The following is a 15,617-nucleotide window of genomic DNA, read 5'->3' as shown; positions in this document are numbered from 1 at the left end:
CCAAGTGCATCTACGTGTAATTCCGTGCTCTCCAATAACAGATGTGTGTGCCTGGCATTTGAAAGGCAGAAGTGAATTTAGATGGATTCCCCTTGCTTTTCTCCATTACCTTGTTCCAGCTACCTTGGGCAGAGGGTGTGGGTGGGATTATTTTCTGAATATGCTGTAGGATCTCAAATAAAGCATTGTTATAAAAAGTAGCAGGGAGCTGGAGCTTGGGAAGGGATGGTGGGAAGCCAGGAGGGGGAAGTGTTTGTGTGAGAAGGAGGGGCCCACCCTTCAATTTGGAGACCGGTCCAGTTGAAGGCTGTCTTGCCTCCAGAAGTCCCCAAGGCTGTCTCCTCCTGCAGGGCCCAGAATCCTGGCCATGGTCTCCAGGAGTGGAAAGCTGAGTGTTGTAGACGGAGTCTGGTTGGCAGATACTGGGAACACTGAATCCTACAGCCAGATGCATGTGCCCCAGACCCTAGACTCTGACATTGGAGTCCCCAGAGTCACAGCCTCTGGGAGTGGGTGTATTCCCCAGACATCCGGTGGATCCCCTGGGGCCAGCTTGCCTCGCAGGAACTCAAAGGCAGGAGGCGCTGGCTGAGGGTAAGCACCAGCTGCAAGTATACTCAGGGGATGGCCAATGCCAGGGGGCTGAGGGGCAACGGGCGGGCAGTGTCCCCTCCCCTTCCAGCCCAGTCTGGGCGGGCTACGACGGCTCTGCTGCTCTAAAACCTGCGAGCAGAGTGGACACGGGAAGACAGAAAGAAGGGGCTGCGCTCAGAAGCCCCCAGCCCGCCTCCAAACCCCTCTCCTCGTTTCTCCCCTCCCCACAGCGAGGGCCGCGGTGTCCGCCCAGCCGGGAGAGCGGGCCGGGGCGCCGGACTAAGGCGATTGGCCCGAGTCCCCCTCCCGCCCCGCCCCCGCCACCATCTGCTCGGAATCTGGCGGCGGCTGCTCCCGGCTCCAGGCTCCCCTCCCGCTCCGGCTTCGCGCCGCGCCCACCCCGCGCGCCCCCACCCCGCGCCCGCCTACCTGCTGCTCCCGCGCCGGGCGCCCCAGCCAGCCCGTCTCTCCAAGTTCCCGCTGTCTGAGCCCGGGGCTCGAGGCTGATGGAACCGCCAAGATGTTCGCTCCCAGGCTGCTGGATTTCCAGAAGACGAAGTACGCGAGGTGAGCCTCGGGGCGCTGGGCTTGCCAGGGGAGGGGAGGGGAGGGGAGAGGAGGGGGTGGGTAGGCGGGTCGGGGGAGAGAGGGGTGGGTGAACCCTAGGTGAACCGGGCGGGGGGCGCAGGGGGACCTGGGGGATGTGCTAGGAGAGCGGCAGGGTGCGCGCAGGGGTGGGCGCGGGGTGGGCGCGGGGTGGGCGCTGGGGGCGCTGGGGGCGCGGAGCCTGAGTGCTCTGGGAGGAGCAGTCAAGGCTTCCTCGGGTCTGCACTGCCTGATCGCTTCTCAGGCCGCCTGGAGAATTCCAGTTGATAAGAGGACCCCAACCTTGACCAGAAGAAACCAGAAGTATGCGCCCAGCTTTGCGCCCATACTCGGGTGTCGCGCTTATTCCCAGAGCCTCCTCTTAGCGGGGTGCCCTTAGGCGAGTCGCCTCCCATCTCTGAACCTCAGTGTCCAGGTCTGCAAAATGGGGATAATGAGAGTGCCCAAGAGGACTGAGATGGTCCTGGACAGCACTGCTAGGTGCCTGGAATGTGGCTCAGTCTCTCCGTTATGCTTGGTAGGGATGAAAGGCATTGGCACACACCACCCTTGGCACCCCTCTCCCCGCTTCAGCCCCCTCACCCCTGTACCCTCCCTGTTCTCTTCCAGCATCCCTGCCCCCCACAGAACCATCCCTCACAACACCCCTGTTCTGGGTATCATCCGTGGTCCCCAAAACATCCTTGTTTGACCCCACCCTGTTTCCCCTTCCACAGCCCCTGTCTCCCACCCTCAACACCCCATCCTACCACACAGATGCATACCCCCGGCCCCACCACTGTCACCTCAACTTTGCCTCCACCACCCTGTGTCTCTTCAACATCCTTGCCAACCCCTTCCTCTGTTCCCCCTGCAACACCAACGCCCCTGTCTCTGTAACACCCTCCACCATCCCCATAGCAAGGCAGGAGGAATGAGCAATGCTCTTTTTAGGATGGGAAACTGAGGCTCAGGACCCTGGAAGAGCTGCTTTTGCACAGTGTGAGGTCCTTGGTCCCGTCCCCTCCCCCACCCCAGCCTCAGTTCTTCTCCTAATATGGTGATGACACAGTGGTGCCAGACTGCTGAGCAGAAGTCCAGCTCCTGTGGCTTGATTCCCAATTAAGGGAAGAGGGAGGGGGGAGTGGCTCACAGTTACTAAATTTCTCTAAGGTTTTAGGGAGAGGGTCTGCCTGAAAGCTGGTGTGGAAATCCTTCCTGAAGTTGTCTCCCAGCCTCCAGGGGATTTGGGGGAGGCTGGAGGTTCTGGGAGTACAGTCTCCTGAGTCTCTCCCTCCTGCACCTGCTTCACAGAGGGCAGTTGATGGAGGGGGGCACCAGCCTACTCTGCCCCAATTCTTTCTTACCCTCCCTGCTCAAATCACTTGCCTCCACCGGTAAGGTGAGCCGGTGGTGAATTTGAGAAGGGTTTAATGAGAAGATAACATTTTTGATGTCCACATCTGTGTGGCTTATTGACTTTGGGAAGTTGTTGAGGTGCCCCAGTTCCATGAAGTCTGGGCAGGTAGTGGTCAAACAGAGCACACTTGACCAAAAGAGGTGCTGGTCTGAGCATGGGGTCTTTCCCTCACCATCTCCTCCCAGGGAGGAGTGTCTCACCAAGCTGGGGAGTCCCACTGGGAAGGGGATGCAGATCCACAGGGTCTTTCCTGGTGTGGCACTTGGACTTTCTGAGGCTTGTTCTCAAGCTTTAAAGATGTAGGTAGGTTGGTAGAGTGTTCTCCTGGAAGGGAAGGGAGAGTCCGGGGTTTGAGGCTATAGTTGCAGACACAGGGGAAGGAATTCTGAAGCCTTTGCACAAAATAGGCCTTTGCCTGTCCCACGCCTGCTGTGTGATCTTGGGTAGTTGTCTCGACCTCTCTGGGCTTCAGCTGGTTCATCTATAAAGACAGAGGCAATGGTATAAATGATCTCTAGGTTTAGACACTGGTGCTACCCTCACTGTAACTGGAATAGAGTTCTCCAGCTGGGCTGGGGGCTGGACTGAGTTTCTTCTTTCATTTTTGTGCTTATGCAGCATCTGTGGGTGATGAGTCCAGTGAGGAAATGGAGCACATTGATTAGAACTATTTCTGTTCCTTTCCACATCGTGAGGCCCTTACTAGTGTTCAAGCCACAAATTAGGTCCTTAATAAAGCCTTCTTGATTGAGTAAATTTAATAGTATAACCCAGTGCTATCCAATGGAACTACCATACAAGCCACAGATGTGGTTTTAAATTTTCTTTTATGCACATGGTAACTATGCTTATATTTTTCAAGGACAACAACTTATTTTCAAAAACTACACAGAATACTTTATATATTTATCAGTTATCAGCAGACACAACTTATATATCACACCAGGTCTGAAAAGTATAGAATTCTAATAAAATATACATAGATGCTAACCTTTTGGTGACTTAAGTCTTCCACAATCTTTGCATGTTTTTCTTTGACACAAACAGATGATCATATAGATTATATGTATACATATATAGACTACAAATACATCACATGTATTTATAAATGAACATTCTTGGTTATATTTAATGTAATATTATACCAGCAAACTTGACCTTAACTTTCACAAAATCATTAACTGAACTTTCTAGGAAGAAACTACTAAAATTTCCAGTAGCCATTCAGTTTAATGTGTAGCTAATATTCCATCTCTTTGCAATAAAAAAGGTAAAAAGAAATAGAAGAAATTAAATTTAAGAATATAGTTAACCCTTTACATCCAAAGCGTTAGCATTTCAACATGTAATCAGTAGAAACAAAATATTCTTGAACTATTTTACATTTTTGTACCATAGGTGTTTGAAATATAGTGCATATTTTATTTACAGCTCATCTTAATTTGGACTAGCTGTATTTCAGGTGCTCAGTAGCCCATATATACTCATTTGTATGAAATTGTCCAGTATTTGTCTTTATCTTCCTGACTTGCTTTGCTATGCATACTTCCCTTATGCTCCTTTCATTTTGCTGTAAATGGGGGATTAAAAATGTTAAAGTGGGGCCTCCCCGGTGGCGCAGTGGTAGAGCGCTGGGTTGCGAGGCTGCCGGCGACCTCTGCGGTGCCGGTTCGATCCCCGGCTGCTCCCCGGCCACCGAAGGAGGGTCCCGCATGGCTCGCAGACCTCTCCTGCCGCCCGCTGCTCCCCTCAGCAGTGTACTTCGGTCCTTCTGCCTGCTCTGCTCCCCGCTCTGGCTCTGGTGAATTCTCTCACCCTCCCGCGCTTCTGACTGTACCCAGTGCATGTATAAACAAAACAAACAAACAAACAAACAAACAAATAAATAAAACATGCCTCTATAAAAAAAAATTAAAAAAAAATGTTAAAGTGAAATAAAACACAATAACTTAAAAACTTTTAGAAAATATAAAAGAATATAGTCTTCAGAGTTGGTAAATATTTCTAGAAGCCCAAAAAGTTAAAATCCTAAAAAAGGAGATTGCTAAACCAGACTACATTAAAATGATTAATTTCTATTTAGGAAAAATAATACCATGAAGAAAATAGAAGACAAGTCACAAACTTGAATATGTGCAACATATTTAGCCAGCAAGAAGTTAATAACCAGAATACATTGTTAGAACTACAATACAAAAAGACAACCTAATAGAAAATGCCAAGAGAGTTGTTTTGAGGAACAGAGAACACAAATGAGCCATGGTATGTGAAAAGTTGTCCCCTCTCATTGGTCATCAAGGAAATGCAAAATAAGAACACAATGAGACACTGTTCTGATGGTCAATATATAATAAGTCTGGTAGTATTATTACAACTCCTCTGGAAAACAGAAATTATCCCTTAAACTTGGACACATGTATCCAAGACACAGCCATTCTTTTCTGGGTGTCTACGCTAGAGAAACTTGCACACGTGTGCGCCAAGGGCAATGGAGAAGAATTTTCTCGACAGTGTTGTCTGTGGTAAGCAAGACCTGGGGACAACCCCAACATCTGTCGTGGATGGAATGGTGCATGTTCATACAACAGAATAGCACCCTACAGTGAAAATAAACTCCAGTTCCAGGCAATACTATGGAAAAATCTCATAGACATGTTGAGGGATAGCAAAACACAAAAGAAAATCTGAACCTACTCCCTTACCACCCAAAACCAGTCCCACAACTGTGTTGTTTAGAATATAGAGGAAAGCATGTTAAAAGCCAGAAAATGATTATAAAAGTCAGGTCAGTGGTTTCCTCTAAAGAAGGGAAGGAAGGACACACAGACTGGATTCTATGCATCCTAGAAGATAGCACATGGACCACGTTCTCTGGGCAAGACTATCATGGCCACATCTTGCCACAAGGGAGGCTGGGAAGTGTGGTCCGGTTATGCCTACCCATTCTGCCTCCCCCAGTCACACCAGCGCCTGGCATCTGAGTAGGTACCAGTCAAAATCAAATGAATACTGGCTGTGTGACTTAGATAAGCAAATTCACCTCTGAAGATATTTGTCCCCTCTTCTGTTCAAAACAGTGTGACTTTAAGGGGGGAAGGGTCATACAAAGCAACTTTATGGTCATAAACACCGCCTGTGCACCCTGGAGAAAAATTTTAAATAATGGGAAGTAGGTATAAAAATGAGGGCAACAGTCCCCTTATTCCCACCACCCCAGATTCATCTGTTAAATAGTCTAACTTACTCATTTCCATTTTTTCCCCCCATAGAGCATTGTATCCCAATTCAGGAACCTTAAGCGGCTGTAATCCCAACCCCCAGTCTCTAATAGTGACCTGCAACCTCGGCTTAACGTGTGCCTAAGGCTCCAGCATCGTGTCCTGCTTTATATAGTTATTTCCCACGTTTGGACACTTAGATTGTTTCCCAAATTCTGTTTCTTTAAATAATGCTGCCCAGAATGTTTCTTCAGCAATGTTCAGGAGAATTCTGTGTGTGGACACCTGCCCCATTGTCAATTCTGGGTATTAGCCAAGTCCCTTAGGCCACAGGGCTGTGTGGTGCTCACCAATGGTCAGTCCGTGACCAGTGACCAGTCGAGGGCCCCCACTGGCAATGGCCCCACTAGGCTGTGGACTCAGAGTGACTCCTACAGCCCCACAAAAGCTGAGGCCCCAGCTGGGTGCATAGTGGTGTCCTTGGGAAGCAGGAGGGGCTTGGAGCTGCCTTCTGACTCTGCCTTCTCTCCACTGGGTTCTCTTGGGTAAGGGACCTTCTTCACCAGGCCTTGCTTCCCTGCTGGCTCATGAGGCTAAAGGGGGTGGTGGGGGATGTGGTGACCCTGGGAGGCCTTCCCTAGGTTTTGCCCCTCACCTGCTACCTGACATCCCTTCAGAGCCACTTAGAATCAGTCCTGAGTTCTGACGGTCACGGCATCATACATGGTTTTTACTGTTAAGATGATTAAGATGTATATGTGAGGCATCTAATGCAGCGCCTGGTATAGCTGGTGCTCTAAAGTGTGGTTATCTGGGTCATGGTAATTGTTAGTATTTATAGTTTGTCTCTTGCCAGAAGGGATTTGGGGACGTTTTAGAGGTTTCTCAAGATCTGTGGGGCTCCCCGAGAAATCCCTTGTCATGTTGGGTGTTCTCTGACTCTTAGCAAGTCTCCTGAGGGTGGAGAGGGTATAGTGTGTGTGTGTGTGTGTGTGTGTGTGTGTGTGTGTGTGTGTGAGGAACGGGCTTCACAAGTACTCTGTCTTGTGGGGTGACTGTGGGGTAGGCCTACTGGGCTTCAGGGAGAAGGGAAGACGAGCCCTAAGCCTGGGCGAGGCCTGGTGCCAGGCGCCTCCATCCATCATCTCACTCACCTTCGGATCTGGAGGAGGTAGTTTTCATCCATTTGTTCTGCCCGAAGTGGGGGAGCGCAGGGCACAGGGCTAATCATCATAATTGCCTGGCGCTGCAGAGGCAGTCCCTTGGCGCTCAGAGTCTTCAGCTGTTGGCTCCCCAGCCACCATGAGCAGCGGTGAGGATGCTGAGTCCGTAGCTGCCCACACCCGTGCAGGGACTGGCAGGGCTCTCAGAACACACCATCTGGGCTCAGCCTCCTCCCCTCATTCACCAACAGGCCCCAACAGTTGTGGGACCGAAGCAAGAGTCCCGGCGGAAGCCCACACACCGTATGTCTGAGATTCAAAGGTACCAGGCAAGCTAACAAGCTTTTCAACAAAATGGGTTCTGTCCTCTATATACTGCTCTAGCAGTCAAATGGAACTCTGGCCATGGTTTGATGGATGCACCAGAGACCACAGAGTGTCGTTATTTTTACACTTTTCTTGGCATTTGTTGCTGGGCCAGCAACAGCTGGATGAGTAGTAAAATAAAGACATATCATTTGTTTATTGTTTCGTATGATTAATTTTTTCTTGATCTCACTGCAGCAAAATCATTAATTCTGCTATTGATGTTTAAGAGGTTCATTTATATGCAGATTCTAATAACACTAATAATTTAAAAGTCGTGTTGCCCAGGACCATAGTACTAGCCTCCTATGGCTGTTTACATATAAATTGAAATTCATCAAAATTAAATTAAAAAGCTACCTCCTCAGTCACATGAGCCAAATATTCAATAGCCACATGGGGCCAGTGGAGAATCTTCTACCAGATTGGAGAAGAAGATGTAATTCCCATTACTACAGAAACATCTCCTCGAGAGCACTAGTCTAAAGGAGCAAAATGAAAAATGTAATTAAAAAACCCACACACATGAAAACGTAAGCAAATGTGGAAAATGGAGAATTTTAGATTTTCATTCTAAAGTTATGATTCTTACTTTATAAAAATGAAGCCAGTTCAGTGTCCATCTGGTTGCCAACATAAAGAACAGAAATTACATGTTATGCAAGTTAAGTGTGGCCCTACACGTGCATATGTCACAATGTAAATATGTGAAGTATGGGAAATAGAATTACACCACGGAGACTTTGGGGGTCAGGCCACTTGGATTTGCTCAGGTTCCCCCCTTATTGGCTATGTGATCTTTGGCACGTTACTTGGCCTCTCTGCACCTTGGTTTCCTCTTCTGAAAAATGAGAAATAAGAATGATACCAACCTCTCATGGTTGACTGAGTCTCTTGGCCTCAGCATCCTCATCTGTAAAATGAACAAAGTAGTAGACTCCTGTGGTAGAGTTGTTTGGGGACTGATGTAAGTGCTTGGCCAGAGCCTGGTGCAGAGCGAGTGGCTTAACTGTGTATTGTTGGTCCTGCCTTGTTGCTCACCCCTGATCATTACTTGGCTCCCCCAGACTTAGGTCCTCCATCTCTGCATGAGGGTTGGACCAGAGTGTGCGGCATCGGGGGCCCTTGTGGTCACAGAGGGACAGTGGCTAACTCCGAATGAAGTGGAGTTATCACGGACCCACTGTCCTGAGGATTAGGCCAGGAGAAAGACCTACCTTGGGGATCAGTACTTGCACCATCACGTCCTGCTTTTCAGGGAAACTGATCTGTGAGACTATGAACACCAAGCCTAGAAGGATGTGTCTTTTCTTGAGCTCCTGTCTTCCTGTGGACAGTGATGTTCACCTCCTCCCAAAATGTCCAGCACAAGCAATCACCAAGGGCACGAGAGTATCAGGACTGGGGTTCTCTGGACCTGCCCCCAGCTCTGACTCTGTCAAGTGGGCAGAACTTACCAGCCAGATTTCGGGGACACTAGACCAAGAAGTGCTTAGGGGAATGGGGCTCCTGGGATTCTGTGGCCCCAATTTTATTGATTACTGCTTTGGTTGAAGTCTTCGACTGGGAAGGACAGGAGTGGGAGGGGAGGAAGGTTGAATACAGGACTGACCAAGATAAATCCCCTGTCTTGATGGTGCTCATAGTCTAGTGAGAAACAGACAACAAACATAAACTGTATGGTGTGGCAATGTGACCAGGTGAGGGTGTGAGGTGCAGGCATGGGCAAGTCAGGGGAAAGGATGCTTTCATTGTAGGATTATTTGAAAGATGTAAGGAAATGCATGCAAAGTGGCATACAGTGGGTGCCAATTAAATGATAAACTGATGGGCCTCCTGGTGGTACAAGTGGTTGAGCACAGCGCTGTGAAGCTGTCCACAGCCTCTGCAATGCTTGTTCGATCCTGGCCGGCCGGCGAGGGTCCCACATGGTGTGGCAGACCTCTCCTGTCTTGCCTGCTGCTCCCCTCAGCAGTGTATTTCGTCGGTCTGCCTGTTCTGTTCCCCACTCTGTCTCTGGTGAGTCCTCTCACCCTCCTGCGCATCTGGCCTGTACCCCAGTTCTTGTATAAATAAATAAATCTTAAAAAAAAAATAAATGATAAGCTGATGTGGCACGGGATTGGGATGCTTGCTGCCTGAGGAGGCCCTGGGGAGCTGTCCTTTCAGCACCAGCAGGTCTCAGATTGTTGCTCTCCTTCTGGACTGCAAACCTGAGCTGACAGATGAGCAGGGAAAAACAAAGTGAGACTTATCCAGAAACCCTGCTTGGGTGGCAGAACAGAAATTCCCTTCAGATTCATCTGGACACAGATTTCCCTTTCTGGGTTTGTCCCAAGTCCCAGAATCTGAGCAGGGGAGAGCTCACTATCCTGCATCTTTGCCTCCTCTAATCTAGAATTCATCCCCAGCCTCCTAGGTCTCTCAAGCAGTCACATTTCCTAGGGGTCTCCAGGCCCATGGTTTTGTGGACTGTACCCCAGCATGGGATCCTCTGTGGTTTCTCACTATCTGATGGAGGCAGAAGCCATGTGGGTCCTTCCTGGTGCTGGTACCGGGAGTCTGAATCATCACCTAGGTGATAACCCCAAACACTTATTTAAGTTGGTGTCCATTAGGTTTTTCTCTGTAAAGTTTCCATTTCCTTTGGAAATTAATAGCATGGGAGGAGTGTTTTGAAATTATGTGAATATTCCATTTCCCACAGTATGAAAACTTATTCATAAGAGCAGAGATGAGCTTACCCTTAAGCTTACCCTTAAGACCCCTGACACCCATAGCCTGAATTTAACAGTTACCAACATTTTGCCATATTTGCTTCATCTCTTTGCTTTTGCTCTGCGAAAGTATGTAAGGACAGACCCCAGATAATATTACTCCATCCAGATCTCTAACCGGTGAGACAGTTGCTTCCCTGATCACAAAGCCCCTATCCCCCTGGCCTGCATTGCTTACAATTCCTCGTGCCGTAGAGCTCTGGAAAGTGCTAATGGGCAGAGAAACTGAGTTGTAAATTTTCCTTCATTTTAGTGCATTTATACTTAGCCACTCATGGGCTGTGGCTGCCATTTTAGATAGCCGTTATAGATTCTACTCAGGATCTACGTTCTTGGTAAGAAAGCTGGCATCCCATCTCTCCAGGAGGCAGGAGACATCTGACTGTCCCATTTCCGGTGATGCTAAAATCAATTTCAGGGCCTCCAACATAATCCTCAGGGGACACTCCACTCCTTTTGAATATCCCGTTGCTTGGCAACCCCTCACCAAGGGTCTTAGCATCCATCCATTACATTGTCTGAATCAATGATTTCATTGGGCATTGCAGTTTTGTGGCTTTCATGATCCTCTGTTAATGAAGACCCACACTCCAAAGTCTGCACTCAGTACACCAAAGTGGTTGGCTCTTCATTAACCAAGATAAAAACAAGGGTTTATTTCTTTCAAAGAGATGCCTCAGGGGGAAGGAATAGTTCAGTCCCTGTTTGTAGCATAGATATTCCTAGGCTGTGTGGATGGAATTTTGGACTCTGTGAAACCTTAGGGTTGTGTGTGCATGTGTGTGTGTGTGTGCACGCGTGCGTGTGTGTACATGCTCATGTGCATGCTCGTGTGCCTGCATGCATTTTGCCCAGAAGGATGCCCGTCTCTGGGGGCTCTGTTTCTCCCTGTAGGCAGCTGCCCTGCTCGGGAATGGACATCTTGTTCCCGGAATAGGGGATGGAGTTGGACCGAAAACTCAAGTCGATGTATCCCAGGGGTTTCTGCCCTGGAGTTAACACAGCTCCACTTGTCCTGGCATAGCTCCCTGAAACCTCGGCCCTTCCAGGCCTCTGCCATCTTGCACTCCTTTCTCAGGGAGTGAATATTGAGAAAGCTGTATCTCATGAGAGAACTGCTGCTCCAGGGTGCCCATTGTTCCACAGGAACGTAGTCCCCTCATGTCTGGAGTTAGAACTGCTTTTGCCTTCCCCCCACAGGCTAAAAGTTGGGGGGTGCTGTGCTGATTTCCTCCCAGTGGGAGACCCAGCTCTTAGGTGTGCTCTGGGTGCCGTCCCTTTGAGGAGGAGGGTGGGTGCTGTTGTATGAGCTCACTGGGAATGTTCTGGATCATGACATCAGGGAAAACCATATACTGAGGTGTGGGGGGCCACTGGGCTCTGGGCTTAGGCAGTTGGAGCAGTGGGCACAGGCAGTTGGAGCCGTGGTCTGTCCCACCCAGGGCCCTGGGTGGCTGTGCCAGTGCATTTTGGTGGCAGAACCTAAGAGTGGTGGCTCCTGAGGAACCCTGCAGCCTGGTTCCCAGAGTCAGGGTCTGGCTCTGCTCTGCTGGCCGCTTTGCTGAGCCCCATTTTTCTCATCTGAAAAATGGGCTTTGCTAACCCTGCCTTGCAAAAGTCTAGGGGTTTTGCAGAGGAGCAGGGGGGTGAGGGGGCCCGTTTCACTTCAGTGCTGGCCACAGGGAACACACTGGCGAACAAAGCAGGTGGGACCCCCTCTCGCAGCTGGAGCCTAGGGGTGTGAGGGAGCCTCGCAAACTATGAAGTGCTGTACAAACAGGCCTCCTGGTGTCAGCAGTACCCTCACTGGGGCTGGGGAAATCAGGAACAATATTGCTTCCTTGCCCAGAGCACAGTGGCCGGCACTTTCTGGGGCCGTTTTTTAGCTACAGGGAATCTGGCTTAGTTAGGTTTCCACAGAAGCAGTCTTGAGACAGGATTCAAGGGCACACAGTGTTTGGGAGGTGATCCCAGGGGACATGAAGAGCAGATGAGGAGTGAGAGCAGGGAAGGGCAGATAGCCACTAAAGGGAAGATTAAGAAGCAAATGGCTGCTGTGGGCTCTGGAGAGAGAGGAGCATGCCTTGGGGTCATTTCCACAGAGAGCAAGCAAGCTGGGATACTCATCAGCTACTTCTGAGTCTGATGGAAGCTGACCCCAAGCTCCTGCTTGCAGCCAGCACTAAGCCCTCAGGCTGAGGAGGGGGTTGGGCATCCACACAGGGTTGGGCAGGGGGCTTGCTTCACCCCCTTGTCCAGAGATTGCAGAGGTGGGTTCCCTGGTTTAGAAGGTCTGGGTTTCCCTGCACCGCCTCACTTCCAATGAGGCAAGGATAGCAATGGTCCCTGCTTTAGAAATGGGGACCACCTATTCAAGGGGGAAGCGAGTCCCCAGGGAGCCGTGGGAGTGGTGCTGGTCAGTACTGTAAGTGCACACCTCCAGGGGGCACTGTTCACATGACCGAGGCTGTGTACCCTCCTGTAGACCTCTCCAGATTTCCTGGGAACTGGCACTCAGTTGAGTCTCCCAATTCCCACCTCTTCCTCAGTTTCCCTTTCTTGTTCCCAGCTTTCTTTCCCTTGAGATTTTGATCTCATGGCCTTTCCGAGGTGGCATCAATCCAAGGACTGTTTCCCGCCCTCTCTTTCCCAAAGACTGAGCCAAGATGCTGTCTGCCTTCCAGGAGGAGCTGTGAATTCATGAATGGACACAAAGAAGTTGCCCGGGGCCAGGCTGGAGAAAGGGGAGAGGCTTGCCAGCTTGGCCCTGGTCTGCCCTTTGCCTCTATGGGACAGACAGACAGACCCTCTTTGTCTGGGAGCCTGGACAAATCTCTTCAGTTCTCTGTTGTGGGGATCCAGGGCCGCCACTGCCAGGCACCAGCCCAGAGGGGTGGCCATGGCAGTCTCCGGACTGGGTTCCTGTGGGAGAGGAGTTCTGCTTCTGCGTGGGTCAGATCCAGGTCAGAAGGAGAGGGAGGAGTTGCGGAAGCTGAGCTTTTGGGCTGGGCCTGTCTCCTTCAGGTAGAGAAGAGGGAGCAGGAGGGGTGTGCAACCAGGGTGTACTCAGCCCAGGTCAGGGTGGTGGGGACCTGGGCAGGCAGGTCAGCAGGTTCAGCTGTACTTAGGGCAGAATAGCCTGGAGGCCTGCAGAGCCGAGCCCTCAGGGCAGTCGTTTAGAAAGTGTGCCTTTTACAGACCCCACCCAGGCCTAGCTGATAGGGGCTGGGGTCACCCCATTTTTCAACCTCTCGTTGAAGGATAGCAATCAGGATATGGCTGCAGACCAAACACACAGGTGCAGCCAGTTCCTGCGTCAAGACACTTGATGTGGCAGAAATCCCTTCCCACCTCGCCAGCCACACCTCCCTATGCCCCGCAGTCCGAAGTGTAACCTCTCTCCTGGCTTTTATCCTCAAAGCTTCTGTGGTCGGTTCTCAAAGTTCATATAACTAGTCTCGAAGTGTGTCTGTCACTTGGCGTTGTCTAGACGCATTCATTGTTCTGCGTGCAGGTGTGCTGGGTCTTTCTTTCGGCCTGGGGTCCAGCGTGTGGATGCTCTGCAGTTTATTTCCGTCCCACCCCGGATTGCCTTTGGTGGCCTCCAGGACTCTCCAGTGACCAGCTCTCTCTCTTTCCCAACTCTGATCAGCAGCTTGAGAATGTCTGGGTTCAAATATTGATTTAAAATGGAGACTTTCATATTGCAAATGTTTTTATCGGATTACAAAAAAAATGTCTAAAGTAGTAAATGAACAGGTAGCCAGTGAAGCCGCACAGGAATAGAAACCAATCCTGTTTTCCTCCTCCTCCTCCCGGTGCTTGAGCTCTTCCGTCGGTCCACGAAACTTTTCTGTCTTTCCTGTCCAATTACCTGCCCAGTGACCCATCCGTCTTGCACCACTCTCAACAAATTGGAAACATATTGGAAAGTATGTCCATTGTCCTGTGGACATACTTCTCATTGGAGAACCAATGAAAAAACAATTTTTTTTAAAGGTATAATCTTTCTTTTTTTTTCTTCAAAGATTTATTTATTTATTTATACAAGCACTGGGCACAGTCAGAAGCGCGGGAAGGTGAGAGAATCCACCAGAGCCAGAGCGGGGAGCAGAGCAGGCAGAAGGACCGAAGTACACTGCTGAGGGGAGCAGCGGGCGGCAGGAGAGGTCTGCGCGCCATGTGGGATCCTCCTCCGGTGGCCGGGGAGCAGCCGGGGATCGAACTGGTGCTGCAGAGGCTGCGGGCAGCTTCGCAACCCAGCGCTCAACTTCTGCGCCACTGGGGAGGCCCCTGAAAAATTTTAATAGATCATGAAATCATATTATTTTTAACTTTCCATGATCAATCAAAATGTTCAAAACGTTCCAATTGTGTGATCTGTAAAACCAAGGCTCACCGGCGTCGTCCTCAGGAAGGATGGGCATAACAGGCACTGTTTCCTGGCTGCCAGAAGGCTCTTTGTCCCTACGATAGTTGATGACGGTAGTAGTGTGGAAACCCAAAGTCACTCTCAGAGCTGGCCGGACGCTGCGAGCTGGTGGAGAGCCAAAAATGGGGGATCCCCAAAGCCCACGTGTCTGCCTTTTGTATCCACCTGGCTGCTTAACCCCACCCTCAGGTCCCAGCCACCTTCCCTTTGGTGGTGATGGGATTTGGAGTTCCCAGTGTCTTTGGCTTTGACCTGGGGTGGGGGTGGAGTCCACAAAGCCTATATGGAATTTGCTTTGGGACATCCTTTTCCCCCTAACAGTAGGATGATAATCCACATTTTTTTCCTTCAGCTGATTCCTCTATTCTGGCAGCCACGTGCTGAATTAAAAGTCAGGATTCCCAGGAATGAGGGGTGACTGGGTACTGGGAGAGGCCCCTGTTACCGGCCATGCAGGAAAGGCCAGGATGTTGGGACAGGAAGCAGGAAGTGCCTCATGACACCCTGCCTCTTCTCCAAGCCCCATCCTGCCGGATGTCTGCTCAGCCCCTGAGCTTCTGCCATCAGAAGTGGCCTCTCCTGTCCTCAGTGAGTGTGAGGCGTGCGCCTCCTGCAGGGCTCTTGCGGAGCTGGCTCCCTCCGGGGCCTTGGTCTTCCTTTTTGCCTTTTCTCCTGGGAAGAGCCACATCCTGGCAGAGGACCAGCTTTTTGCTATTTAAATTTTTATATTATGAAAGCATTCATGTAATGACAGTAAATGAATCCCCTTAACCATTTATTTAGAAAAATTTTAAACTTTTATAGAAAAGTTCAATGAACACCCAAGTGCCATTCACTTAGAGTTGCTAGAGAGGAACCTTGCTGGCTTTATCACTTTTTCTTCTTTTTGAACCATTTGAGGTTAAGCTGCAGACATCTGGACTCTTCATCCTTAAAGACAGCTTTCTCTTCTAAAGGACGGACATTCTTCTATCTGACCCCAGTATACTGACCACTCCAGGAATCCAGCACTTGATAAGACGCTGTGATCTAAATGCATCCATCTTAATCTTCCCTTAATAC

General features: G+C 50.0%; 1 protein-coding gene across 1 annotated transcript in view; it reads left to right on the top strand.

Moving 5' to 3' along the window:
• Positions 1-1,114: 1,114 nt before the first annotated feature.
• Positions 1,115-15,617, top strand: part of RADIL (Rap associating with DIL domain) — a gene marked incomplete at both ends in the record, with an annotated part of 103,555 nt that continues 89,052 nt past the window's right edge. Inside the window, 1 exon segment of the mRNA XM_084249134.1 lies at positions 1,115-1,161. Coding sequence (XP_084105260.1) covers positions 1,115-1,161 — 47 coding nt within the window.

The sequence above is a fragment of the Talpa europaea genome (genome assembly GCF_964194135.1).
Source record: "Talpa europaea genome assembly, chromosome: 12".
Classification (NCBI taxonomy): domain Eukaryota; kingdom Metazoa; phylum Chordata; class Mammalia; order Eulipotyphla; family Talpidae; genus Talpa; species Talpa europaea.
Note: the sequence above shows the minus strand (reverse complement) of the source record. Positions and strands in the feature narration are given on the sequence as shown.